We start from the raw sequence: 24,993 nt of genomic DNA, 5'->3' as shown, positions 1-24,993 counted from the left end.
GTAAGTGACCGTATATGGGAGGCAAGTATGTTTAACGACTTACTCTCTAACCCCCATGAACTTATCTTCCAACCTCGACTTCAACTGCTCTTTCGTTTAAGTCCAACGCGCTACAAAAATTCTCTCTCATACCTTTCACTCTTTATATGCACACTCTTTGAACACAAGAAGCGTTTGGCCAACTGAACCATGTACCATCCACGCAGTCGGACATACTACACCCTACAGAACGACAACGACTTTCCGCTCGGACCCCCTCTTCTCTTACCTCAATGTCACTATGGTACTAAATCTGAGCAAGAAGACTTTTCTTCTCTCCGGGCGCATCAAGGGCCCGTTCGACCGCTCTCAGCCCATCCCAATCACCAGGCTTTTGCGACGGGGGGACAACGCATCTGTTCCAACGGCGTCTCAACATCTGCATCTGCTCGTATACCTGTCGATACACTTGGCGAGAAATTTTGCTCCAATCTTGACGACCCTCCGCGTATTCCTCCTGGACTGGGCTTCCACGACGAACTCGCGTTTTCCCATGGCGACCTCGCGACATACTGTACCGCTCTCCATCTCTGCGAATCATCCTCCTGGCCGCTCGACGAAGACTTAGCAGTTATCGGCTCTTCTGGCTCCCTTCAACACTCCCCGGACACACAAGATCCTGGCGTTCCGCGATTCTCCCTGTCTTCTCTGAACTTCCTAGGCACGCTTGGACGCGGCGGCTACGGCAAAGTCCTTCTGGCCGACTCGAGCTTCTCGACCCGGGTGGCGGTCAAGGTGCTGGGTAAGAAGGACATGCGGCGCGACGATGTGACAGAGGTCAAGACCGAGGTGCGGATACTGCGGATGCTCACTGGGATGGACGACTCTTCCTTGGGAGCTGCGTTCACACAGAAGATGCACTCTGCGTTTCAGACAAAGGAGCATGTGTTCATGGTCACGGTCAGTCCTCTCGACTATGATCGCACCATATCTTAGGCGACTCAACATATGCTCTCAGTATTGGCATTGTGCTCCGCTCTCACACCCTGCGGTGAGAAGTCAACTCCATCTACGCCCCGAGGTCGGATACCCACATTCACCCCGGCAAACCCTGCCGAACTCCGTCTCACTCCCAATTGCGTTTCCTTCTTCCACATCGCTATCTACGCCCTACGACGAGGCACTGGACACTTTGCGTCTTTGCACTGCTGAGCTGCTCCTCGGGCTGTCATTTCTCCACACTCAGGGGATCGTCCATCAAGATATCAAGCCCGCGAACGTACTGATCTCTGTTGAAGGACATGTTGTGATTACAGACTTTGGTTCTGCTCGATTCCTGCCTGTCTCGCGATACAACCTCGGGGACGAAGACTCTCCTGACTTCTCCTGCAACACTGCCCGGCCTCGGACTCAGAAGCCACGGGCTACCTTCGGCTCGATTGTGCTCTTTGCGAACGACCAAGTGTCGTACACGGAGCGATACGCTGCTCCTGAGCTCTTGGAGGCGCCCCCTGGAATGGAAGGCCGGAACATCTTGCTGTACGACGAGCGCGTTGACTTCTACAGCCTGGGAGTGACCCTTCGCGAGCTCGCTTCTGGCAATGTCGCAGCTGGCATCAACAACCATTGGGATTGCGCGAGCGATGGCGCAAGACATCGACACCCAGCGTTCGACGGCGACGCGGATTTTGTGGATCTCTGCGAGCAACTCGTCGCCCGCGATCCGGACCAACGTCTGCATGGTTCACGGGCTATGGGACATTCGTTCTTCGATCCAGTCAGAGAGTTATGGGACGACATTGCGGCCCTGCGGCATCCTCCCTTCACGAAAATCGTCTGGCCCGAGGTGGACGAAGACACGAGGCTAGATGTGCGCGCATATTCTGGCGACGATGGTGACGATAGCTACGAGTGCGATGGCAACGTGGACATGTGGATTGAGGCGGTTGGAGACATCCCTTTCGACGTTAATCAACCCCTCTGCGAACAGTCTTATCCATCAGAAGTGGAATTCGAAGGTCAGGTTGAGAGTCCTCCCTTCTTCGACGCCGCGGATGCCCAAGAACAACCTGTTGAAGAACTTGGGGGGTTGTCCACCGACTGGTCCATCGCTCTTCCTCCGCTCTCGCTGCTGCCGACCATCCCAAGTCTGGACTCGTCGTCACCTGGATCGGTGAAGAACATATGCGAGAAGGGGGGGTCGTCAGACTTCCTTTCGTGCCACCCAGTACCAGACGTCACCCTCCCCTCCATACGCAAGTCCGAGTCGGCGCCGCTCCGACGCCGCCCAGTGGTGCACGACCTCCGGCGGGCGTTCCAGCTCTCGAGCGACCCCTCCTACGCGCATCCGTCACATCCTACCCGTTCGGCAGCACACGTCGGGCCCTCAATGAGGCGCAACGCGAATATCGGCACACGGAGATCGACTGCCAAGCATGCTGGCCCCGCCTTGAGCTTCGAGCACGAAATCACCATCGCGCTCTTGGCCACGATGGGCGACAAGAACGCACCCATGGCGACGCTGCGCTGTTCCCCGGCTCCGGAGCAAGTCGCTGGGCATGGGCGGCGGGAGAAGGCGCGTTCTGTTTTACGCAAACTCAAGGGCCTGGTGCCATACTAGGCTCATCCATTCCGAGTCGCCGCTTGTCAAATCACTTTGCGCTCTCTTGAATGTTCTTCGTCCTAGTCCATGTTGGCGAATTTCCTTGTTTTGTCGAGCTCCGGATATCATCGTTGTTTTGTAACATCTTCTGTCCATGTTTGCCTTCGTATTCATGCTATTAATGTCCATTCATTTCCACGCTACGTAACTGGTATGCATTGCGGCCTGCCGGAAGACCACACAGCACGCTTGGTAGGCGGCCTTCGGTGATCGCAAGCGATTGCCCAACGACATATTTGGACGCCGATCATCCAGGAATAGGCGGAGCGCCAGGAACGCGCCCTCGGGAAGTATCAAATTGGGTCTCCGCTCGAACCCTCAGAAAAAGCGGGTTGTCAAGCGACGCAGGTTCCTCTCGCTCAGACACATCCGTCCTCTTTGACCTTGACCTCGTCCCCGCAAGCCTTCGTGCTTCCCAGTCTCTCGTCGCTCTTCAGCGCACCTTCCGCTCTCTACCCAGTCCGCTCGTTCAGCTCACGCCCTAGGCCAAACAGCCCACACAACCCAAACTCACCACCACTACCAAATCAATCAGATAGTCAAGATGTTCTCTTCTGCGCTCCTCATTCTCGCGGCTGTTGCCCCCGCTTTCGCTACGATCTACGTACGTCGTCGTGTCGTTGAAGGGGACATCCAACTGACTCTACTACCGACCACAGACCACTTCGCCCGTGGGCACGACCGCTTGGACTGCTGGCCAGCAGCAGACCATCTCGTGGCAGGACGATGGCTCCTCTCCCTCCCTTGCTGACTTCGGCAACGCGAAGGTTTCCGTCTACGTTGGCAACGCCCAGCAGCAGGTGAGAGTCGGGTTTCGTGTCGTGACGAGGACGAGGCGCGATGAGGCTGGGCAAGGTCGCCGATATTTGGGGTGATCAACATGCCGGCTCTGAACATCTGTCATCGGTGGCAGTAGATGCTTGCTCAGGCAGTTGGGTGCGATGTTTGTTGAGTGTTCCTGACTGCGGAACAAATCGTGCATGCTTGCGCGCTCTGGTTGCGAGCTGCATCAAACTGCGTCACATCACGTCCTCCGTCTGCCCCCCAACACTTTCTACGAGGCTCATTTCTGAACCACGAGTTCTCAAACAGAGGAGGGGAGGGTATAGGCATCTGCACTTCATTCTCTCTTGTATGATCCATGCTGCGAAGCTCGTGTGCTATTTGATTGCCCCATTGTCTTCATCAGTCGGACAGTTCCTTACTGACATCATTCGTGTAGACCATGGTTCAGTCTATCTCTGACTCCGTCAACGTCGCGTCCACCAGCTCGATCGTCTTCACGCCCGATGCCAGCGTCGGCGAGAACGGTGCTTACTAGTCAGTGTTTCGATGACGATTCCCTTCTACGGGTGACTGACTACCAGTCCAGCTTCATTCGTTTCGAGTCCCTGGCTTTGAAGGACGCGACTAACTCTGCGTACCCCGCTCTCGCGTTCTCATCCAAGTACACGATGTCCGGCATGACCGGCACGTTCTCCGCAGACGTTAAGGCTCAGATCGCTGCCGCCTCTGGAACCACTTCCGCTGCCGCCGCCCCTGCGACGACGTCGGCGGCGGCTGGGACCACGACCAGCTCGAAGATCGCGACTAGCAAGGCGGCCACCGGCACCTCGGCCTCCGCCAGCAGCACCGGCTCGGCGTCTGCCAAGGCAGGCAACGGCGCGTCGACGATCCCCGTCAGCGTGCTCACCTGCGCTGCTGGCGTTGCCGTCGCAGTCTTCTCCGCCATGTTCATGTAAGCCCATTTGGGCGGCGGAAGTACGCGCAAGCATCTCTCTATCATCTATCTGTTCATCTATGGTAGTCGACCTGCACATAGTCGTCGGACTGTTCCTTTCCTCGACTATCGATCTCTCAATCTGTTCTACGTTTTCCTGTGCTTCGTTTTCTGCTTTTACTTCGGCTATGGAAATTGGGAGAATAACAGGATCGTGTGTTTGACCGACCACCCCGGGTCCCCGGCTTGCTTTTGCTTCGTCCTCAACTATATCCGTACCTAGATCTAGTCTATAGATGACACCCCACACGACTCTTCACGACGCCATGTACCGTCTATATAGCATAGCACCGGCCGAGGACCTCAGCTTACGCTCTTTAATACACGATCGCTGTTTTCTGGCATGTTCCGGACCGTGTGTCGTCGAGTGCGGGAAGTTCGCGAGGTGCGTCGCGCTGTTTTGGGAGATCTGCACATTGATGACACTTCGTTCTCGGCTATAGGACCTCGTGTAGGGCAGGAAGTGGAGACGAGGACGGTCAACTGTTGGGTGACCGGCGGCTGTGCTAGCAGAAGTTGCTGCAAGTTCGAGTGCGGGCTGCAGAGCCCGGATCCGATGAATTGTTGGATCGATGATCAGCAGCCGTGCTGTACCTACGGTAGAATACATACGTTGCAGTCGCTCTGGCCAGGCCATCTGGTGGGGCCGTAAGGGACTGCGCCGGCTTGTGCCGCGTGCCACGGGGTGCTCACTAGCACTAAGAAAGACGCACATATCTTCAGGCCGTCCTTCTTATCGCCACGAATCGCTGGTTGGCCTAAACCCACCATCCACGTAGGTGCGTCCTCAGCTGGACGATTCACAACTGCACGACGGCTTATGTTTGACCTCTTCACGTTCAAGGTACAGGACCACGATGTGGCTTCTGAGCACCGACCGAGCAGAGCTACACTACTACGTCTCCCCGGAAGAAGTTCCCGACGGATACGCCATCCTCTCGCACGTCTGGGACAAGAAGGAACACACATTCCAGGAAATCAAGGCCCTCTCTACACGCTGCGAGGGCACTGACACCAACCCGCGCGACCTGCTCCACCCATCGGACAAGATCAGGCGGTGCTGCGAGGTCGCAGCGAGCCACGGGTATCGCTGGGTGTGGATCGACACCTGCTGCATCGACAAGACGAGCAGCGCAGAGCTCTCCGAGGCGATCAACTCGATGTTCCGCTGGTACGCGCTCGCGAAGATCTGCTACGCCTACCTCGCGGACGTCTCGAGCTCCGAGTTGACGTCCAAGACGAGGAACTTGCACTTGCACACGCGGCGCTCGGGCTCCATGGGCTCGAGCAACTGGTTCAGGCGCGGGTGGACGCTGCAGGAGCTCCTCGCGCCCTCGTTCGTCGTGTTCCTCGCCGCGGACTGGGGCGCCCTGGGGACCAAGGCGGACTATGCGGAGCTGCTGGAGGAGGTCACGGCGATCCCGTTCCAGGTGCTCACGCTCCAGCGGCCGATCGCGGACTTCAGCGTCGCGCAGCGCATGTCGTGGGCGGCGAACCGGCAGACGACGCGCGTCGAGGACGGGGCGTACTGCCTGATGGGCATTTTTGGCGTCACGATGCCGCCGCTGTATGGCGAGGGCGACATGGCGTTCCAGCGGCTGCAGGAGGAGATCATGAAGCATTACGACGACTCGACGCTGTTTGCGTGGAGCACGAAGCCGTTTGCGATTTGGACGATGCAGCTGCGGCCCGTTGAGGAGGATAGCCTTGCGTTCGGGTTGGGCTGCGATATGCAGGATCACGACTCGCACCCTTATTTGTGCGCGCCCAACCCGTCCATGGAGTTTTACAACATTGTGATGGTGAGTTGGTTCGAACGATTGGTTTTTGATTCTACTTCTCACAGTTTGTCGTCAGTCCTTTGCGGCATATCAGGGCACACCGCTCGCCGAGACCGCCCTTAGACCTACCTTCACGCTCACGCCATACTCCGCACGAGCCCACATACCCGTCATCGACATGGCAGACCTGAAGTGCACCCTCATCCTCATGCCATGGGTCGACACAGACACCAACTGGAACGTCGGACTGCTTTTCGGGCCATGCACGAGCTCCTCCGACCCCTCCCGCCCTCTCCACTGCATCTGCGTGAACCGCCTGGCATACTGGGCGATCGAGGACGGCCAGCTGGCGTGCCTCGGACGCAAGTGGCCGCCGTCGAGCAGTCGGATACGCTGGGCCGACGTCGACCTGCTCCACCGCCTCCCCGTCGCGGCGCGCGTCGACCCGCGGTCGACCCTCCGCCGCCCGGGCCTGACCCTCGATACCGCCCTGCGGGCCCCGTTCCGCTTCAGCGCGCTCGATGTGTGGCGGTACCAGCACTACAACTGGCTCATGATGTCCTCGCCGTCGACGCTGTGGAGGAGCGATCCGGAGCATCCGCAGTGGGATGGGAGCCCCCCGGCGTTGGTTGCGTTCTCGGACAATCAGGGCGTGCGCTTCACCCTGCGATTCGGTCGATGCGATGCCGTAGCTCCGCCGGCGCTGCTTCCTGATGCCGACGCGGACGCGGACGCGAACACCGACGCCGACGCCCGCCCGACTCAGCAGGGTGCTCTGTGGGCGGACGTGCTAGCCGGCCCGGGCGGGGACGATGCCAACACCCGACCGCACGATTGCGCCACGGACCACATCGACCGGTGGACGCTGCGCACGAAGGTGTTCCCGTATGGCGACAGCGAACACAAGGCGACGTGGTTCCTGGGATACTGGAAGTTCCGCGTGGCGTTTACGCCGTGCAATCTGAACCCGGACACGCTCGTCGTGCACGTCGTGCCCAGGCGGCATCCAGACATGCCGAGCATGGACTCGGCGTCGTACCGCGCGCTGTACGATGAAGTGTACCTCGTGCATAACCTCTTGTATTATTGGGGCGTGGGAGACATCCGGAAGGCGGGCGAAGACGTCGCCAGGACTGTCGAGGAGGTAAGGAGGGTGGTATTGTAGACGAGCCTACTGGGACTGACATTTGGTGCTCTTGACAGCTGAAGTATGACGTGGAGGCGATGGACCCGGGCGCGCCTTACGGAGGGGGCGAAGAGAGGCTCTGGCTTGTCCAGCAGACTAGAGTGCTCTGGGAGAAGTGCTGCAAAATACTGGACGATATGAAGAGAGATCCAGAAGGTGCTCCAACACCGAGCTCTACTACGGCGGACAGTGACACTCCTGAATAATAGTTTGCATATCGCCGCTGCATGTACTCAAGACGGTCAGAATCCTGTCCCGAGTAGTCCAGTGTCTCATGGCGACTCGTAACCCGGCACATACAAGCCATGCAAGGACCTTGTAGTTGCTCGCACTCGGTGTCGCTTTGCAAGCCTCCAACCATACTGTCCAAGGGCGTCGGCATATTGCCGACAATCTCCTCCATTACCCCCTGGTACAGCACGGCAATGTCTGGCATATGGACGCAGTACCCCCTCGCTTACGTGAAGTTGGATGAATTGCCCCGTTGACCCATGCATGCAGTTTTTCTGCTAGATATAGAGCAAGACCCCCAACCACTGCGCATTGTTCCAGCCGAATGCTCTGAGTTGTTGGCTTTGCGTGCGTACCCGTGCACGTACTTACCCTCGCAAGTGTTAGCTTTCCGGATTCGGCCTCCTGTGCCTGCTGGAGTATGGCGCCGGAATATCCCGAACAGGCAGTGAGCATGCGGCGTACCACACGCCGACTAACCATAGTTCCCCTGGGTATGAACGTGGCACAACCAACCCCTTTAGCTTGTGCGCATGTGTCCATGCCAGCATCTCAGGTAGATGGTAGGCCGATGAAGGACATACCCTTGTAGAGCAGAATGTCGTTGTCTGGGCTTTTCTTCGACAGTGTCACTTTCAACTCACTCTGTGAGGATAACATCTCTACGTACTACAGGCATTCACTGCGGCTGCAGTGAAGTATACAGCATTACAAAGTAGGTAGACGCATACCCCCTGTGGAATAAGGAAATGACTGATGTGCAGCGGGAGAACACGTTCGTCCCGGCTTATCGCTCGAGAACCTGCGTGCGGGAAGAATGCGACGCTCCTGATCTCTCAGACTCACAAGCAAGAAGGCTTCTGTTCACGGTCTGGGAGAAGAGTTTGCTAATGCAATGGAGAGCTCCGCGCCAGATTACGAGAACGGAACTTCCGCTCGGGGAGACTATGCCAGATTGGCCGGGTCCGCGCTCAGCTGAGCTCTCCCACGTTTGTAGGATGACGCTGACTGCTCTTCGACGCTGCGCATACCCGCGCGGTCGAGAGACTTGTGCGACTCGCCGACTTGTCGCCCCGTATCCACATGGTTGACAGATGGATAGCGGCTGGACGTGACCGAATACAGTCAAGCATGCTGGCCACGGCAAAGCTTGACCGCGGTGGTACGCCAAGCTGTAACAAGGGCGCAGTCTGGAGTCTAGATAGAGCAGCGAGCATGATACGGAGACGCATAGCGATGCGAACGACCCAACCTTCCGGAAGAGGCAGGCAGCTGGGGCCGCTACACGTGCATCGCGGGGGCCAATGGGAGGGCGCGGGGATGGTCGTGCGACGCGCACGTTTATGAGGCACACGACCGCACTCGACCATTTGTCGACGGAACAGGCCTGAACAGCCGCGAATCGCCCCCCGAGCCGCGACGCGAGCTAGCACAGTATATACTTATATCGCTTTCTCGCGGGGCCGCGCCCTGCGCAGTCGTGTGCCCCCCTCTCCCTGCCATCTCTATCTCAGCGAACATGTCTGCACCAAAGGAGGACCCCATGGTCTACGCAGCCAGCTGCAACCCGCCCCGCCGCGCGAAGCGTCAGCGCACCGGCTCCCTCGGCGGAGACGCATCACCCGTCACCCCGTCCCCAACGACGTCCGCATCCCCCCAGCAGCGTCGGGTCGCTCCCCGCCCGCCCATCCTGCCCAAGGGTCCCGTTGCAGAACGCGAATTTGCCCCACCCGACTCAGACTCTGTCTCGGACGAGGAGGACGACTACGACCCAGGTCGCGACGCCGCCCCCGCCCCGAAGCGCCGTGGTCGCAAGCCAGGGGCGATGTCGCGCTCTGCCCGCGAGTCTCTCAGGAAGCTTAACCACTCACGCATAGAGAAGGCCCGTCGTACGAAGATCAACGAGACGCTCGCCACTCTAAGCACCCTCGTGGGAGACCGTGATCAGGTCTTGTCTGGGGAGAAGGCGGAGGTCAGAACGGAGAAGGTCGAAGAGAAGGCAAAGAAAGGGAAGGCTAAGACGGAGGAGAAGGAGTTTAAACTCGATGTGCTCGTCAAAGCCGTCGAGTATATGCAGGAGCTCATCGGGCGGGTACAGGCGCTCGAGACCAAGATGTGCTCGCAATGCCGCATCTACGACGTCCCCTCTGCGGCAAATGTCCCACCCTCTCCGAAGCGAAAACGGATTGAGGACGCCGAGATGGTCGATGTCGAGCACGTCACAAGGCGTCGGCGGCAAACCCCAGAGGAGGAGGACTTCTACGGCGGAGACGACGAACACGGGCTCGGCGCCGCAGAAGAAGAGCAGCCGTCACCCATGCCCTTCGCCACCCCTACCCACACCTCCGCTCAGTCGACAGCATCTCCTCGTCTCCCACCCATCGCATCCTGGCTTCCTCACCCTTATGTCGACCCAAGCAGCCTGATGGGCTCCTCGTCAAAGGCTGTGTCCATGACCACTCGGTCGCCGCAGAATGCACAGTTGCCCTCGCCTCCGCCGTCCGGACGCTTCCGCCCCTCGATCACGCTCGCGAACATGCCTGCACTCACCCTTCCTGCTCCCGCCCACCCGCTTGCCACGCAGAAGAGCATGCCGCCGCCGCCGAGGCAGCACCACCAGCACCGCAAGTCTGTCTCGGGGTCGCCGACGGTGTCGCCGACGTGGACGCCAGAGGACGAGAGCGCGGCGTCGTTGCTGTTGCAGATCAGCTCGAAGCCGCGGTCGTCGTCTGTGAGCTCGACGTCGGGGAGCTCCGCTGCGTCGTCGTTGCCCAGGGCGATTCTCCCGATGACGCCTATGGACGAGGTCCCGAGGGATCGTGCTGTGAAGTCGGTTGAGGTGGTCACGCCGGGCTCGCTGCTTGGGATGAGGGACTGATACCTGCGAGCACCGGGACTGCAATACGGAGTTTCCCCACTTCCTTTTTGGAGATTGTTTCTGTTCACTTGTCCGCCTTCTTTGTTGTATGATGTTATTCATCTCAGTGGAACTCTTGAGCTCAGGGGATGTCGTACTAGGTAAACACTAGAAGGAACTGCACTCGATAAGGTTGGATCGCGAACTATATGTACAGAGCATACCTCAATCGATATTCGCGGAACTGTCGTCCCTTGGAGGTGACCGAGTGTTCTTGAATTGCCTGAGGTCCGGGCCTGAGGGCGATGGTCATGGTCGAGTTGAAAGAGGCGCACCAGCCGCGTGATGCGCATACAGCCACCACCGCGATTGGGTTACGCGCGCGCGTCGCGCGAGGTGCGAGGGCTCTGTTCTGGGTTCCGCGAACAACTTCAAGGCCGCAACGACAGCCTCAAGCCTTGCATATATGCTCAAGAAGCACAAGTCAGAGCTCCACAAGCTGCGAATAGTACAGTATCTCTCGCGCAGGCTCGGTAGTAAGTCGGGATTCCTCTCAAAGTCACTCTCGCGCACGTCGCGTCGCGCTAGCGCCTGCGAACGTGTCGCTGGGGAACCGTCAAGGACGCGCGCCACGTTACCCCAGACAACTGTTTGCTTTCCCCCACCATCTCGCCGCCGTTCCAGCCATCATGTTCGCCGACGAGCTCAAGACTCTGCGCAGGCTCGGCGTCCGTCATGTCAGTACCAGATCCAGTCGTCGTTTGCGTCTCCCAGCGAGGACGAAGCTGAAATGAATGCCTGCTATCGCTTTCCAGGTGCTGCTGCAGATACTCAACTTCGTGTCTGTGCTTGCGTCCGGGCTCATGATCTGGAAGGGCTTGGGGCTCATCACGAATACCGAATCGCCCATCGTCGTCGTACTCAGGTGCGTCTCTCCGCTCGTCTCAAGGGGAGGAAGGGAGTGGAAGTCTAAGCGAGCGAGCGGCTGACGTTGTGGCGGGGACACAGTGGCTCGATGGAACCTGCGTTCTACCGCGGGGACCTGCTCTTCCTGACGAACCCGCCAAATCAGCGGTACCAGACGGGCGACATCACGGTGTACAAGATCCCTGGCGCGGACATCCCGATCGTCCACCGCGTGCTGGAGACGCATGATCTGGTGAACAAGGACAAAGAGTGCGTGTTCTGTTCTCTTGGCCTTTCTGTTCCTGCGTGCCGACATAAGTCATGTCTTCTCTCTCAGTCTGGTTGCTGCGAGCCCGCTTGCGCAGAAGCAGCTGCTGCTCACAAAGGGAGACAACAACCATATAGACGACATCGAGCTGTACCAGGGTCTTGAGTGGTTGGAGCGCAAACATATCGTCGGAAAAGTCAGAGGGTGAGTCTATTGAGCAGCGATATGCACCATGTTTCAGGGATCTTGACCGCGCTCGTCCGCCAGGTTCCTGCCATATGTCGGCTACGTCACTATTGCGATGGTATGTTTCAACGCATACATGGGCTCGATCATCCATCTCTGAACGCTATTGTTTTGCAGAACGACTTCCCCCAGTTGAAGTACGCCCTGCTGGGTGGTCTCGGTCTACTAGCCCTCGTCCAACGGGAGTAGGGTGACTTCATATCATACCTGTACTATATGCTATTTAATGTGAGGGAATTCTGATTTCGCTTCAGCTGGCTCTAAGCTCTAAGGCCGCCTCAAGAGCATGCTTCTCCGGCGTCGGCATCGAAGGGAACTCGGAACCCGTTCTCACTCGGCCAGAAGACGTTCGGGCACGTGTGCTACGCCATCCAAACCTTCCGACGCATCAGGCAACATCTTCGTGGCTCTTTGGCTTGACTATTCAACACCAAGAAACCGAACGCACGGCAATTCCCTAGGTCTTGGCTCCTCGTGCGATACTTGGTTGTGCGCCACCTGAAAGCACCCTCTTGCGGCAGACGGACCCACCTCAAGCACGCTCAAGCTCCTTATATGCGCAGTTATTCTCATCCAGCCCTTTCCACCAGAACCGTCGCGCGTTATCTCGCCTTGGGGGTGGGCGACACTTGGCCCTGCTTATCACCTGGGGTTCCCAGCAGACGACGTCGCATGCCACGCCCTTCGGATGCTTTTATGGACCTTGGCTTGTGGATCGCGGGGCAGAGAGCGTGAGGGCGTCATCTCTCCTCCACCCGCTCCCGTGTGTCCTGCCTTGGCCCTCTGCTCGGTTTGTCGCTCCGCGCCTTTCTGGTTCTGACCGCCGTCACGACTTGACTGACTCAACTCAACGATACGTCCTGCGTGCTCCTGTAGGGTCTCAGTGTCAAGACACATTCTGCACGACGCCTTCAGGCTACAGACACAGACAGAAGACATGCTGGTGTTCGACAACGAGTCAACGGTGGAGAAGGAGACGTATCCGCCAAGCAGCAATGCGTCTGCACGGTTTCGCGAGTCCCGCGAGAAGCTCCCGGACGAGACTGTCCTTATCACGGAGGTGGACAATGCAGCGCATGAGGCGAAGACGAAGGTCGGGAGGTTTCTGCTCAAAGTGACGAGGCAGCTGGCGCGATGGGGCTTGGAGGTGAACGGGTGGGTGGACGTCACTAATGCTGGGATGAAGCGTGCGAGAGATTGGCCTGGGGCTGAGCGTGGCCTGTTTGATTTTGCAGTATTACACCGGTACCGGAGGAACAGCGGACAGACAAGCGGCTTTATCAGTTTTTCTTCGTCTGGTTCTCCGCGAATGCGAATATCTTGACGTGAGTGGTACTGCTACTGTGCTGCTATCATGGCTCGAGCTCCAAACCCGAGGTGTCGGTATGCTGACGATGCGCTCCCAACAGACTAAGTGCAGGATCTGTCGGGCCTGCATACTATGGTCTAGGGATCCTCGACTCCTTCTATGTCATCTTCCTTGTCGATATCATGTGCGTTGCAATATCGTTTTCAGCCCATTTCGTGTGCTTACTCTGAGATACAACAGCACTTGCGCATTCCCTGCGTTCTTGTGCGTTTCATGAATTTGGGAAGTCTTGCTGCACTCGCTCACCTTGACTCGAACAGCTCAACATTTGGCCCGAAACTGGGGACGCGGTCTATGGTATCGAGCCGTTTCTCGTGGGGGTGAGTGTGCAACACCTCCATTCCAGAATCCAGTTCAAGTTGAAGGTTGCTGACCCCTGTCCCCAGCTACTACGGCGCCATCATTCCGAGTGTATTAAATGTGCTCTCGATGCAAGGCTACCTGGTCGTGAACACGATAATCGGCGGGCAGACGCTCGCAGAAGTTTCAACCAGCGTGAACGCAACAGTGGGCATCGTCATCATAGCCTTGACGTCTCTCGTTGTGCGTCTTCGCAACTTCGGTCGTGTCTCAGATGGCCCTTCTGACCGTGCTGCCTGTCAACTGAACAGATCACCTTCTGCGGATGCCAAGTCCTCCATTGGTGCGTCGTATCTGCCATAGCTTCCGTGCATGAAATTCTAAATGTCTAACGCGACTTCAAACAGGTATGAGCTGCTGATCTGGATCCCGAACGTGGTCGCGTTCATCGTGATGCTTGCCGTTGGAGGGAAGCAACTCGCATCCGCACCACTCACGAGCCCCGAGCCCGCCACGGTCGCGAGCCTCTTCACTTTCGGCGCCTCCCTCGGCGCCACCGTCGTGAGCTGGTCGACACTCACGCCAGATTATGGCGTATACCATGACCGGAAGGCGTCCGCGTGGAGGGTCTTCTTCTACACATACCTCGGGTTCATCGTCTCCAGCGTATGTCTCCCTCGAATTACCGGCTGTAGTTATCACTGAAAGCGCTTGAACCCTGACACTGACAGATCCCCGCCCATATGCTCGGGTCAGCGTTCGCCGCCGCTGCGACTTCCGTGCCTGCATGGGAGGCGGGCCTGGGCGACGGGAACGACGTGGGCGGGCTCGTAGCAGCGATCCTGCAGCCTACGGGGCGTTTCGGCAAGTTCCTCCTCGTGATGCTCAGCTTGACGGCCCCGAGCGCGTGCGCGCCGACGATGTACACGGTGTGCATGAGCTTCATGACCGTCCATCGTGCGTTTGCGCGGTTGCCGCGGTTCGTCGTTGCGGCTGTCTCGACTGCGATGTACGTCCGTTTATGTTGTCTTCACCTTCGTGCATTTGCATTGAATTGTGATTTATGATTTGTGATTGACTGGTGATTGGGTTGCTGCTGCTTCCACAGACTGATCCCGATTGCTATCATCGGGGCGGGGTCGTTCTACGAGACGTTCGTCGACATCCTCGGTACGTCTACCCTCCCTTGGGCTTCTCAACCACGTCCACGTCCACGTCCAAGCTGACACGAGCCTCTGACTCGACATCCAACAGCTCTAATCGGGTACTGGATCGCGCCCTTCTCCGCAATCGTCATGGCCGAGCACTTCCTCTTCCGGCGCACCTACTCCGCCTACGCCGTCCGCGCGGCCTGGGACGACCCGCGCCACCCGGACCTCCCGCGCCCGTGGCCGGCGCTCTGCGCGCTCGCGGCGTCGGTCGTGTTTATCGTGCTCTGCATGCAGCAGGTGTGGTGGACGGGCCCGATCGCCCGAAAGGGCACGGGCGATCTCGGCATGATCTTGGGGTTCGTGGTTAGTGTGCTGGTGTATGCTGCCGTGCGGGGCGTCGAGGCGCGACGGGGGTCGCTCGTCCCGGCTTCGTTCAACTTGAAGATGGCGCGCGGCGGGCGGGAAATTGGGGTGAAGGCGAAGGTGGAGGCATAGTATTAGGACTGCCCGACTGCGGCTTCTTCCATGGACACGCATACCAGACGAGACCTCCTCAGTCGCGAGAACACCGTGGACACGTCGGGGAGATAGACGTACGTACATGTATGTATGATGGCACTGGTCCCGCTAGGTCCGAGTCCTCACGGCCTCACGCTGCGCAAGCATCAATGTACTTAAGTACGAGATTACGAGATTACAAGTCCGGCCATCATCATCTGAAGTTATCGCGCGCTGGACTCAGAGTGCCCGAGGTCCCTGCTTCTCATGCCCACCCACGGGCCGCCGCCCATAATCCATTCTCCCGATTTGCAAACCCTCACAGGCACCTGGGAAGAAGCTGCAGCCTGGATAGAACGCACGGGGTCCGGAAGCGCCACTGGCACTAGTACGCGGCCAGGTAACTGTGCTGATTGTGCGGATGTCGCCCCAGCTGCAGGGCCCACGCTAGCGGTATGCGGGAGGCTTCGGCTTCGTTTTTGATCCTACGGCATGACTCTATCTGTGCGGTCGTGCGGTCGCGCGTTCGTCGAATCGTGGGTTCTCCATATGACTTCTCGAGCTCCAGCCTCCGGGACGTGGGGCCGCTATTATTGACATTGGACATCGCGGCCGGGTACAGTACGCCTGAGAGCCCGGCTTGTCGTGCTCTGGAGATGGCCTGGTAGGCTGGGATAGGATGCACATATTAGTATGTACGCACTCGTTCCAAGGTATGAAGATTACATACGCACCTCAGTTGTGGCGAACGGTCGACTCATTTTGTTTGTTTGTTCCGCCTACCACGGATGCAAGGAAGGCACGTCGAGAAAGCCCACGATAAAGATGTAAACACAACGCCGTGTGTCCTCGGAGGACTATCACTCAGACGACAGAGTTTGCATCAAGGTTTCAACTGCGATATTAATTTGGATGACATGGGCGCCGTAACAAAACACCTACAGCTATTGCGGGCTTCTAGTCCATCGCACCTGTCACTTAGCCTGCGCAGCTGGAGCCTGGGACTTGCAGCGCGCACTGCAGCGGGTGCAATGCTGTCACCCTGGCTGCGTACCGGTCATCAAAGGAGTAGCGGGGGGGGCCGTCCGGGCTTCTGTCTTGTAAGCCTAGTCCCAGCCGTAGAGTCTTCCAACGAGGGTCCCGGACCGTGACTAGGTCGAACTTGATTGAACCGTCTCGCTCCTCAGGCGGGGTGCATGGGTCGTGGCTGTCTCAGGTCCACTGACGCTGCATTATACGAGTCATATGTCAGTACTAGTGGCGCACAGTTGTTCCACTGGTCCGTAAAGCCCTGACAATGACAATGACATATGGATTGTCACGGTACTTACCTGGCATACGACGGCCCTGGCCCTACCAGCGCAGTCGCGGTCGGCACGTCGACGTCTCCCAGGCCCCTTCAAGCTTCAAGCTTCAAGTTCCACTCAGAGTCAGACGTCAGACCCGGACGATGGACCCAGGACGTCTCAACCAGAACAACGACCACACCACGATGATATGATACGTGCCAGTGGTCGGTCCCCTAGACTTAGTTGACCGGTCGGTGTTACCGCTTACGGCATCATGCGTGCGTTCAGACATGGCTGAACTCACGAACATATGGGCGCGGTGGGATAGTGTGGTAATTGGGGGGGGGCTGCGGACCTGGGCGTTGGATCCATGGCTGGGTACGGCACGGTGTTATGCGAGTGCTGAGTCCGCGGGCACTGCGGGGTGAGGGATATAGATGGATGGTGAGGAGTCTGGCCAACGATGATATCCAGGCCCCGGGGAACTGCGCGCTCGGGTGTAAAGTTTCGGTGCCCAAAGCGAGCTCAAGGCTCAAGCGGAAGGGGGGTAAGTACTGTATGTAGCGAGAGGCGACACGCCGAGTCGGGCTCCCCGGCGAAATGTTTAGGTGCCTGTGTTGAACGTTGGACGTTGGACGTTGGACGTTGGACGTTGGACGTTGGACGTTGGACGTTGAGATGCGTGGGTATGATCGCCGGGCGAGCACCCGCTCGCTGTCAGTGTCAGTGTCAGTGTCGTGTCATGCATTATGGCCGCACTGCGGGCGCATGCGTGTACTCGAGTACATCTCTGAGTCAATCGCAGCGGCACCATGGACGAGTACTTGCCACTGGCCAGTGCCACTCGCCCATTCGCAGAATTGGGACCTGGGGCCGCGACTGTCGACACGATCTCGAGCTTGAATTCACCTCGGATCCCGGGCGGGCAGGACGTGTTCCTCGTTCGCGCTCGCGCTAAGGAAGTCGACTGATGACGTGCGCTGCGGGGAAGCTCGGGGGTCGGGAGTCTGGAGTCGGAGTGGAGGAATGCCCGATGTTCGAAGTCTGACGATGAGTGCGCAGTACTAGTTCTCAGAGGTTTGCGAGGCGGAAGAGCGTCGATAGTGGCGGTGGCACATGCACATTGCGCATAAGTATGAGAACCGCGAGGCATGGTAAGCGCTGGGAGAACCTGGCAAGAGTGGCAGAGACGGCCACGCGGCCGGCTCTTCTCTGAGTCTGAGTACTGAGTCTCAGCTAAATATGTAGTAGCTAGTGCGACGAGCGCGAGTGCGCAAGCCTTCGCACGTATGATTGAGTATTGAATGAATGAGCCCGACCGTGGCGTGAAGTTCCCGCGGCGCGTGCCCCTGAGGCTTCAAAGCTTCAAGCTTCAAGCTTGCCCTCGCCTGCGGAGTACGACTCGGCGAGCTCGCTACTCGAGAGGCCATCAGAGATTCTATATTCAGTTTCAGTATGTATGTGGCAGAAGTCAGACCGCGCGCGAAGCGCCAGAGCCACCATCGACGGGCCGTACGCGTCGACGTCGACGAGGGCGAGAACGTACTTCAAGACTTCAAGTTACTCGCCTGCACGCACCGGCGTCGGCTTCTCGTTCCTGGTGCAGGCCTCGCGTACGTACACGGGACACGGGCACGAGAAGAGCTCTCCAACAAGCTCGAGCCTCGCGCGCGCGGGGGGGGGGTCTCTTCTCGCTCCGAGTCGCCAGCCCGTGCGTCCCGGCCTTCGCCCCGTAGGCCGTATCCCGCATCCCACATCCCGCATCCCGCATCCCACATCCCGCATCCCGCATCCCGCATCCCGAATTGACGATTGCATCTCCCGTCGGGCTCGTTCTGTCCGTTCGCTGCGTCCGAGGCCCGCCTAGTAGCTAGTAGTACTTAGTAGTAGTAGTAGTAGCAGGGGAGGTTTAGCTGCAGCTGCAGGCATTGCCGACTTCCAAGCGGGGGGTGCGCGGCAGTCCGGAGGGTACTGTACCCGACCGCGACCGCGATCGTTGTCGTAACCTGATTCTCGATCTTTGCATTCTTGATCAGTATTCCTCGATGCCCGGCGCGCGCGCCCACATCGCGCGGTTCGCGGCAAAGCGTCGACGCGAAGCTGCGTTGTGCATAAGGGCGTATGACGACATCGATGTATGCGCTACATACCGTTGCCGGTTCTTGGATTTGGGATCGTGCTGGCCCCTGGCTGGGCTGGGCGGTTGACCGGTATGTACCGGTAAGTACTGGCACCGTGACGCCATTTGTAACTCCAACTCCTGGCCCGGGAGTCGAGTCGATATCATATTGGGAAAGCCTACATAGTCCATACAGCATACAACATACAGGTTGAAGCTTTGAAGCTAAAGCTTGTAGGTTCGCCGATCGATATCGTCCTGTGCCCCTGCCGCATGTCCGCGCACGTACGAGAGCCAGCGCAGGTCTGTATCTCCCGGTGCATGAATCAGAAGAGCATTAAATTGCACAGTACCTGGAGGAGGAGGCTGCGATTCCAGTGCGCCTCCACGGCCACTCGCGGGAGGACCCCCGGACCGCGAGGGCGAGGGCGGTCGCAACTCATTCAAGTATGGCGTTCGTGACTGTCCCGCGGGCCGCCACCGCCGTCGACTTCGCGGCTTCACGCGCACGCAGTGCTTGCTTGCAGGAGGGCGACGGCGGCGGCGCTGCAGCATCGGTATTGGAATCGGAATCGGTATCGAGGGACGGTAGCCCCCGACGGCCGAGCGCATCTGCTTGAGTACCCGGTGACCGGTGAGTACTTGACCGGTGACCCGTTGGCCATATCAGCTGAGGGTCCTGACTCCTTGGCTGCAATGGGTAATGGGTTACGGTAACGTTGGCGAAACGCGCGCATACCGACGGCGACTCGGCGCACCGTGCACGCACATTGCCCAAGTGCCCCCTGCCCACCGGTGCCCGCACCACGGCGTACGGCATACCAGACCGTAGACGTCAACAGCACCCGCGCACAGATCGAGTGAGAACACTTGCGGGGGAGCGTGTGAGGAGGGGCGGGCGGCTTCGATGTCTGTTCGGATCAAGTTCAAGTTGGCAGCGGCACGGGCACGGGCAGGGCGCGCGGGAAGCGTTAGCGTCTGCGCAGAGAGTGCGGGTGGGTGTGAGAAGGTCGGGAGTCGGGAAGGGTCAAGAGATGCAGGGGTAGGGGGGGTGGGAACGCGAGGTGCTGTCTGGGAGAATCGGAGAGATAGAGGTGTCTGGGCCGGCGGCATCTTTTTGCGCGGGGCTGGGTTGCCTGGGATGGGGAGTTTGGTGAACCGGCTGCGAAGTGTCGGTGGGAACTTGGGGACGTGTGGTGTTGGGTGTTGGGTGTTGGGTGTCGGGGTTGATTGCGAGGGAGCTTGTAGGAGCTGGTTACGAGCTAGAACTTGTGCTTCCAGACACCTTCCACTGTGGTTGACCCGCAAGCATCTGTGGTCCAAGGCACGCGTTCGCGCACCGAGTATCCCGCGAAACAGTCATCAAGCAGAGCAGAGTTCAAACTTCAAAGGCTTGATGGCGGTCATGAGGTGGGCTCGAGTACGTGCCGCGACGTGCAACAAATCGCGGTCACCTGTGATGGCAACCAGCAGCAACTTACATATGGGGAATGGTCACTGCCGGGATGGGAGAGAAGGACGTACCTGACACTGACAGCATTGCAGATTCTCTCCAAGGCGATGAGAATTTGGACGCGGCCAGACCAGCCCATTAGGCCGTCATGCAATGGTGCCCGGGCACATTTTCTTTCTTTGAGGTGGGGCTTCGCACAGTGCACACCACAGCTCGGCACGAAGGCTTCTCCGGCAGGTTCTGGAGACGGCTCGTAGCCGCATGGCAGGGGAGCAGGTGGCCTGGCAGCGGACGCCACCAGGCCGAAGAGGCCTGAAGCGTCGATGGATTGGTGAGCGTATCTTGATTCTTGCCGGGGGCCAGGTGATGCTTGCGTTCGCGATGGTCCGCGGACCGTGGACAGATGCATGCTCCTGGGAGTGGGACCGGGTGTTGGATGTGCCCTGGGGTTGCTCCTGGACAGGGATGGGCGAGCATGGGATCGCGGGATCAGTCGACAAGAGGATGGATGATTGGATGATGGCGCACGAAAGGACGCTAAAGTAGCAGCGACTCGGAGGCGGAGCTGCTCCCGCGACGCCACCCGGGCGCGAGGAATGCAGGGGGCTAGGAGTACGCGCGTGCGCCGCGGAGCTGACTGGGCACATGCCGCACGGTGCTCAGGGGACGGAGTGCCAAACGAGGAAGAGGCCCGCCTTTGCGCGGTCTTGTCTGCGACACCCCTGCGTGCCAGCTGCTCCCGGGGGCTCCGGGCGTCCTGCCCTGCCTCTTCGCGTCGCGGCTTGCATGCAGCCCGTGCTTGGTGGCGATGAGGGCCGTAATGTCCATGTCCACGTCCACGTCCACATCGTCCTGCGAGCGCGGGCAGGCTGCTGCGCTGAGTTCGAAAAGCAGACGACCCAGACATAGGGAGACACGGGGGAGCGCCCGGGGAATTGACCGGTGGGGGGTCCGGGGTCCTGAGAAGGGGGTTCTCCAGATCGGCTGGGATGGCGGACTGGGTCGTCGCATCTCAATTTCCCGCGCCGCCCAGCTCGTTTCCTCCTCCTCTTCCCTCTCGCCGCAACCTCCTTCTCCCTCGCCGCCCGCCTCCCCCTCTCCTCCACCGCCCACTTCTGCGAGTGCCGTTATCTCCGGCGCCGACATAAACACCCACATGGAGAGCACGCCTGGCCTCGACGATCCCAGAGCCCACACCCCAGCCAGCGCGATGAGCTACGCCCTTCCCGCCTCTTCTTCCGCCCTCCAGAACGCTCAGCCTGTGGACCACTCCACCCCCGGCCCAGCCGCGCCCTCTTCCTCTGCACATCACAAATTCTCCAACGGACCGTGCGTACTCGGTCCCTCCAATCCCTCTATCGCTATAACCCCTCCAACAGACACATTCGCTCTCGTATCACCGTCGTTTGCGCAGAGGTGAGTTTTCCCATTCTGCTACGTCTTTCGTTATCCCCGCGTCCCCTTGTTCTCGTCTTCACCCAAGCTGTCTCTCCTCCGTCGGCGTGCTGTGCCCCGCCGCCCTGCCCGTGACCCTAAGCAACGCGCGCGCCCACACCCATCCTCCCTCAATTACTCGCGAGGTCACCCTTGTTAGCGCGTGGTTTAGCTGTTACGCGTTACGCCTGAGCTTGCAGAGCCTCTGTGCACCGTGGTCGAACGGGGCTCTGGGCTCGTCCCTATTGCCCTGTATCGAGCGCGTGGTACGCCGCAACTCTGCAGCCGTCTGTCCCGGGTCAACATAACGCCGTGTCTATTGCCACCCGTGTGGTTTCTAAACCATGAGTGCACCGCATCATGTCTCTTAACCATCAATCCTCGGGGGGTGCCCCATCGATATGCACGCCTCTCGATTCGCTAACGCCCGGCGTATGGTTAAGCCCCCACGAGTCTGTGTTGTCAGCGCTAATTTCCCCCCGTCCCTCGTTGAGGGCTTGGTGATAATACGGTGGTTATCCATCCTCTGCTTCGCTCTATGCATACCATGTCAGGTCTCGATTCGTGCGCTAACGTGCGTTCTCTAGTGCAAACGACTCAAGCTCAAGTGCGACCGCCGTACTCCTTGCAGCTCATGTCTCAAACGCGACACCGTACAACGATGCGTCTACTCCCAAGCAGCGGCAGAGAAAGTGTAAGCTTGTTCACTTGCACTCATGACTGCCCTCTCTTATTCGCATCGCAGTGACGTACAAACTCTGCACAATCGGATTATCGAGATCGAGAAGGTACTCGCTCAGTTGCAAGCAGCGCCTTCCTCCATGTCCGTCTCTGCCGCACTAGCCGGTATCCCCACCTTCAAACAATCCAATGCCGTTGCTGGGCCAAGCAGAGCTGGCCCCTCGGTTCCTTCCCCGACTCCTAGCCTAATGGCGGGATTGCCCTGCAACGACCGCGCACTCTTGGCCCAGGGCGCATCTGGTAGCTCGGTCGTCATCAGTCTGGAGGACGTGGTTAGTCTATGGCTCAATGAGCTTGAAGAACTTGGTTTCGATCCGAAGGCCCCTCGAACCGCCGACGCCGGCTCGATGCGTCCCCCGGCGACCAGTGGCGTCGTGAAGCTCGAGCCTACACCAGTAACTATCCCATCACCCTCAACTTCCTCCTTCGCTCCTGGACTCATGTCACATCTACCTGGAGGAGGAATCGCTACCCTACATCCTCCGGCGCCCTACGACGCCTTCTTGCCGCCTCCTTCTGCCGGACCATCTGCGTTGCCTCAGGTTACTGCTGCCCTCATCTCGTATCTGCCGGCCGATCCCGTCCGTTCACGGTACCTGAAGGCGTTCCGGGAGACGATGCTCCTCCACCCATCGTTCAACGTGCCTCACTTCGAGCAGCGCATCATGGCCGTCTACACATGGGCGGAGACCGGCGAGACAACGTCGACAGCTGCCGCGGCCTATGGCAGCAAGCCAATGACGAAGGCCGACCTTGCCCGGGACATCTTCTTTTCAAGCGCGAAACCGGGCAGCAGTAGCCGTGCCAACGGGACTGCTGTAACCGGCTCAGGCTCAAATACGCCGAAACCCACACTCAGCTTCTTCTCTGCTGCTTGCGCTGCGTTCGCGCTGGGCGCCCTCGTCGCTCGGGACGATGGACCGGGAGGAGATCCGCCCGCACCGTCACCGTCACCACCGTCGTCAGCGGGCGGAGGCGGAGGGGACGCGAGCGGGACCCCTGCGATGCTCTTCGCGCTGTCAGAGCAGTCATTACAGCTGTTCGAGAAGACGGCCGCGTACGACCTCGACTCTGTCATCGCGATGATCCTGCAGGTGCTCTACATGCTGTACGAGGGCCAGATGAGCGTCGCCCAGGGTGTCTTCCCCTTGGTGAGTGCACTCAGATAGTGTTGGTGGGCGGACGTAGGTGCTGATACGCGTGTGCGTGCGCAGGTGGGCAAGATGGTCAATGTGGCGCGCATGATGGGGCTCGCGATGGACCCGGACGAGTTCCCGGGGACGTACAACCTCTTCGAGGCAGAGACGCGCCGCAGGGTGTGGTGGGAGGTGTTCTACTTCGACCTGTGAGTGTCTCCCGTCTTCACCGAGACATGCGCTGACCTACCCCTTGTAGCTTCGTGGCGGACTGCATGGGCCAGCCTCCGCTGATCGCAGACAACACGCATACAACGCGGCTCCCAGCCGACGTCGAAGAGGACAAGTTCACGCCGTCGTGCGTGTCGCTGCCCGAGCCCGCCGACGGCGGCGCGGAACCGACGTCCGAGACGTCCTCGGTGTACTTCTCGCTCAAGTGCCGCCTCGCGCAGCTCGTCAAGAACGTCAAGAAGCAGACGTTCCGCGACCCGCTCGGGGACGACTCCGCGGGCGCGGCCGGGGCGGCGGCGGACGCACTCTCGATCGACCAGGCCGGCGCGTTCGAGGCGGACGTGAACGCGTTCCTGCAGGAGCTGCCCGCGGCGTTCCGGCTCGAGCTCACGCACGACATCGCGAAGCCCGTGCCGGCGTTGTCCCCCGGGGAGTCCGCCGCGCGGACGGCGCAGAAGTGCGAGCTCGCGATCGTCGCGAACCGGCTGATCGTGAAGCTGTACCTGCCGTTCCTCAAAGAGGCGGCGGCGAGCCGGCGGCCGTGCCACCAGGCGGTGTTTGGGACGATCAGCGCGGCGCACAACATCGTGTACGCGGGGAAGCTGCTGCACGCGGTGTGGGGCGGGACGCGGCCGGCGATGTTTGATTTTTACGACTTTGGGAGGACGGTGTTCGATGCGGCGGTCGTGTGCGCGCATGCGGTCGTCCAGGAGCCGATGAGCATCGTTGCGGCGGAGGGCATGAAGAGCGTGGTGTGTGCGCTGGAGATTTTGCGCGATATTGGGGGGAGCAGGTTGGGCGTGGAGGGTGCTGCGCGTGCGGGCGGGGGTGCGAATGGTGGGGGTGGGAGGAGCGAGGCGGTGCGGATTGTGGAGGTTATGAAGCGCAAGGCGGAGGCGGCGCGGAATGGCACTGCGGTGGCGACGGCGGGCACGAAGCGGAAGCACGCCGAGGTCGAGGGCGAGTCTGCAACATACTCGCACTCGCAGAGCTTCCAGCTACCGTTTGTCGGCGCCGCGGTGAGCTCGTCGAGGGCGGAGCGGCCGCGAGGCCCGAAGCACGCAAACGCAAACGGCAAGGACGATAGCGCCAAGTCCGGGAGGCCCGAGGCGAAGAAGCAGGCGAGGGAGAAGGACAGGGAGAAGGAGGGCAAGGATAGGGATAAGGACAAGGACAAGGACAAGGACAAGGGCCCGCCGCCCCTGCGCGTGCGCCATATGACGGGCCAGCCGGCCCCAAGGAGACAGCGGACTGCTTCCGTGTCCGTGTCCGTGTCTGTGTCCACGTCGAACGCGGCTGCGAACGGGACGCCTACGCCTGCTCCTGCTCCTGCGACCGCAACGACTGCCCCGTCTACGTCTACAGCTCAGTCGAGG

The 24,993-nt window shown here is 59.6% G+C and overlaps 9 protein-coding genes across 9 annotated transcripts; 7 read left to right on the top strand and 2 right to left on the bottom strand.

Moving 5' to 3' along the window:
• Window positions 1-189: 189 nt before the first annotated feature.
• Window positions 190-2,599, top strand: L226DRAFT_522549 (kinase-like protein; the record flags this gene model as incomplete). Its single annotated transcript, XM_067678766.1, has 2 exons — window positions 190-939; window positions 998-2,599. 2 exons carry the CDS (start codon window positions 190-192, stop codon window positions 2,597-2,599), a joined length of 2,352 nt encoding a protein of 783 aa, XP_067536757.1.
• A 267-nt stretch (window positions 2,600-2,866) lies between these two features.
• On the top strand, window positions 2,867-4,795 carry L226DRAFT_534238 (uncharacterized protein). The gene is made up of 4 exons (XM_067680622.1): window positions 2,867-3,245; window positions 3,301-3,441; window positions 3,864-3,961; window positions 4,014-4,795. Exons 1-4 carry the CDS (start codon window positions 3,186-3,188, stop codon window positions 4,381-4,383), a joined length of 669 nt encoding a protein of 222 aa, XP_067536756.1. The 5' UTR covers window positions 2,867-3,185; the 3' UTR covers window positions 4,384-4,795.
• Window positions 4,660-7,733, top strand: L226DRAFT_400036 (HET-domain-containing protein). The gene is made up of 6 exons (XM_067674558.1): window positions 4,660-4,806; window positions 4,865-5,196; window positions 5,266-6,223; window positions 6,279-7,346; window positions 7,406-7,544; window positions 7,627-7,733. The coding sequence occupies exons 2-6, from the start codon at window positions 4,994-4,996 to the stop codon at window positions 7,674-7,676; spliced, it is 2,418 nt and encodes an 805-aa protein (XP_067536755.1). The 5' UTR covers window positions 4,660-4,806; window positions 4,865-4,993; the 3' UTR covers window positions 7,677-7,733.
• Window positions 7,734-9,098: 1,365 nt separating this feature from the next.
• On the top strand, window positions 9,099-10,728 carry L226DRAFT_534235 (uncharacterized protein). The gene has a single exon (XM_067680621.1). It carries the CDS (start codon window positions 9,139-9,141, stop codon window positions 10,495-10,497), a length of 1,359 nt encoding a protein of 452 aa, XP_067536754.1. The 5' UTR covers window positions 9,099-9,138; the 3' UTR covers window positions 10,498-10,728.
• Window positions 10,729-10,947: 219 nt separating this feature from the next.
• Window positions 10,948-12,134, top strand: L226DRAFT_485398 (uncharacterized protein). Its single transcript, XM_067677109.1, has 6 exons — window positions 10,948-11,213; window positions 11,292-11,401; window positions 11,485-11,652; window positions 11,720-11,854; window positions 11,918-11,954; window positions 12,014-12,134. Exons 1-6 carry the CDS (start codon window positions 11,166-11,168, stop codon window positions 12,083-12,085), a joined length of 570 nt encoding a protein of 189 aa, XP_067536753.1. The 5' UTR covers window positions 10,948-11,165; the 3' UTR covers window positions 12,086-12,134.
• Window positions 12,135-12,652: 518 nt separating this feature from the next.
• L226DRAFT_507062 (uncharacterized protein) lies at window positions 12,653-15,424 on the top strand. The gene is made up of 12 exons (XM_067678111.1): window positions 12,653-12,686; window positions 12,773-13,051; window positions 13,132-13,221; window positions 13,306-13,389; window positions 13,446-13,469; window positions 13,526-13,585; window positions 13,652-13,808; window positions 13,877-13,908; window positions 13,973-14,231; window positions 14,297-14,574; window positions 14,674-14,735; window positions 14,820-15,424. Exons 2-12 carry the CDS (start codon window positions 12,834-12,836, stop codon window positions 15,209-15,211), a joined length of 1,656 nt encoding a protein of 551 aa, XP_067536752.1. The 5' UTR covers window positions 12,653-12,686; window positions 12,773-12,833; the 3' UTR covers window positions 15,212-15,424.
• Window positions 15,425-19,207: 3,783 nt separating this feature from the next.
• L226DRAFT_399656 (uncharacterized protein) lies at window positions 19,208-19,880 on the bottom strand. The gene has a single exon (XM_067674554.1). The coding sequence runs from the start codon at window positions 19,733-19,735 to the stop codon at window positions 19,331-19,333; it is 405 nt and encodes a 134-aa protein (XP_067536751.1). The 5' UTR covers window positions 19,736-19,880; the 3' UTR covers window positions 19,208-19,330.
• L226DRAFT_399799 (uncharacterized protein) lies at window positions 19,881-21,446 on the bottom strand. The gene has a single exon (XM_067674556.1). It carries the CDS (start codon window positions 20,980-20,982, stop codon window positions 20,026-20,028), a length of 957 nt encoding a protein of 318 aa, XP_067536750.1. The 5' UTR covers window positions 20,983-21,446; the 3' UTR covers window positions 19,881-20,025.
• Window positions 21,447-22,690: 1,244 nt separating this feature from the next.
• On the top strand, window positions 22,691-23,829 carry L226DRAFT_460909 (uncharacterized protein; the record flags this gene model as incomplete). The annotated part of the gene is made up of 3 exons (XM_067675622.1): window positions 22,691-23,401; window positions 23,465-23,595; window positions 23,646-23,829. Coding segments are annotated over 3 exons (1,026 nt in total), but the record flags the coding sequence as incomplete, so codon positions are not given.
• Window positions 23,830-24,993: the final 1,164 nt, after the last annotated feature.

Source organism: Lentinus tigrinus (genome assembly GCF_003813185.1).
Source record: "Lentinus tigrinus ALCF2SS1-7 unplaced genomic scaffold L226scaffold_9, whole genome shotgun sequence".
In the NCBI taxonomy this organism is placed as follows: Eukaryota; Fungi; Basidiomycota; class Agaricomycetes; order Polyporales; family Polyporaceae; genus Lentinus; species Lentinus tigrinus.
The sequence above is the reverse complement of the archived record's forward strand: the minus strand, read 5'-3'. Positions and strand labels throughout refer to the sequence as shown.

What these genes read in the sequence shown, in the direction of transcription:
- L226DRAFT_400036 (XM_067674558.1), top strand. Translation starts at nt 4,994, where the DNA reads ATGATCAGCAGCCGTGCTGTACCTACGGTAGAATACATACGTTGCAGT. An exon ending in TCGCCAGGACTGTCGAGGAG is followed by an intron (nt 7,347 to 7,405) that starts GTAAGGAGGGTG and finishes TGCTCTTGACAG; the next exon opens with CTGAAGTATGACGTGGAGGC. An exon ending in TATGAAGAGAGATCCAGAAG is followed by an intron (nt 7,545 to 7,626) that starts GTGCTCCAACAC and finishes CATGTACTCAAG; the next exon opens with ACGGTCAGAATCCTGTCCCG.
- L226DRAFT_507062 (XM_067678111.1), top strand. Translation starts at nt 12,834, where the DNA reads ATGCTGGTGTTCGACAACGAGTCAACGGTGGAGAAGGAGACGTATCCG. An exon ending in TAGCCTTGACGTCTCTCGTT is followed by an intron (nt 13,809 to 13,876) that starts GTGCGTCTTCGC and finishes TCAACTGAACAG; the next exon opens with ATCACCTTCTGCGGATGCCA. An exon ending in GGATGCCAAGTCCTCCATTG is followed by an intron (nt 13,909 to 13,972) that starts GTGCGTCGTATC and finishes GACTTCAAACAG; the next exon opens with GTATGAGCTGCTGATCTGGA.
- L226DRAFT_534235 (XM_067680621.1), top strand. Translation starts at nt 9,139, where the DNA reads ATGTCTGCACCAAAGGAGGACCCCATGGTCTACGCAGCCAGCTGCAAC.
- L226DRAFT_399656 (XM_067674554.1), bottom strand. Translation starts at nt 19,735, where the DNA reads ATGCCGCCGGCCCAGACACCTCTATCTCTCCGATTCTCCCAGACAGCA.
- L226DRAFT_485398 (XM_067677109.1), top strand. Translation starts at nt 11,166, where the DNA reads ATGTTCGCCGACGAGCTCAAGACTCTGCGCAGGCTCGGCGTCCGTCAT. An exon ending in GCAGGCTCGGCGTCCGTCAT is followed by an intron (nt 11,214 to 11,291) that starts GTCAGTACCAGA and finishes ATCGCTTTCCAG; the next exon opens with GTGCTGCTGCAGATACTCAA. An exon ending in ATCGTCGGAAAAGTCAGAGG is followed by an intron (nt 11,855 to 11,917) that starts GTGAGTCTATTG and finishes CTCGTCCGCCAG; the next exon opens with GTTCCTGCCATATGTCGGCT.
- L226DRAFT_534238 (XM_067680622.1), top strand. Translation starts at nt 3,186, where the DNA reads ATGTTCTCTTCTGCGCTCCTCATTCTCGCGGCTGTTGCCCCCGCTTTC. An exon ending in TTGGCAACGCCCAGCAGCAG is followed by an intron (nt 3,442 to 3,863) that starts GTGAGAGTCGGG and finishes TCATTCGTGTAG; the next exon opens with ACCATGGTTCAGTCTATCTC. An exon ending in GGCGAGAACGGTGCTTACTA is followed by an intron (nt 3,962 to 4,013) that starts GTCAGTGTTTCG and finishes CTACCAGTCCAG; the next exon opens with CTTCATTCGTTTCGAGTCCC.
- L226DRAFT_399799 (XM_067674556.1), bottom strand. Translation starts at nt 20,982, where the DNA reads ATGTCTGGGTCGTCTGCTTTTCGAACTCAGCGCAGCAGCCTGCCCGCG.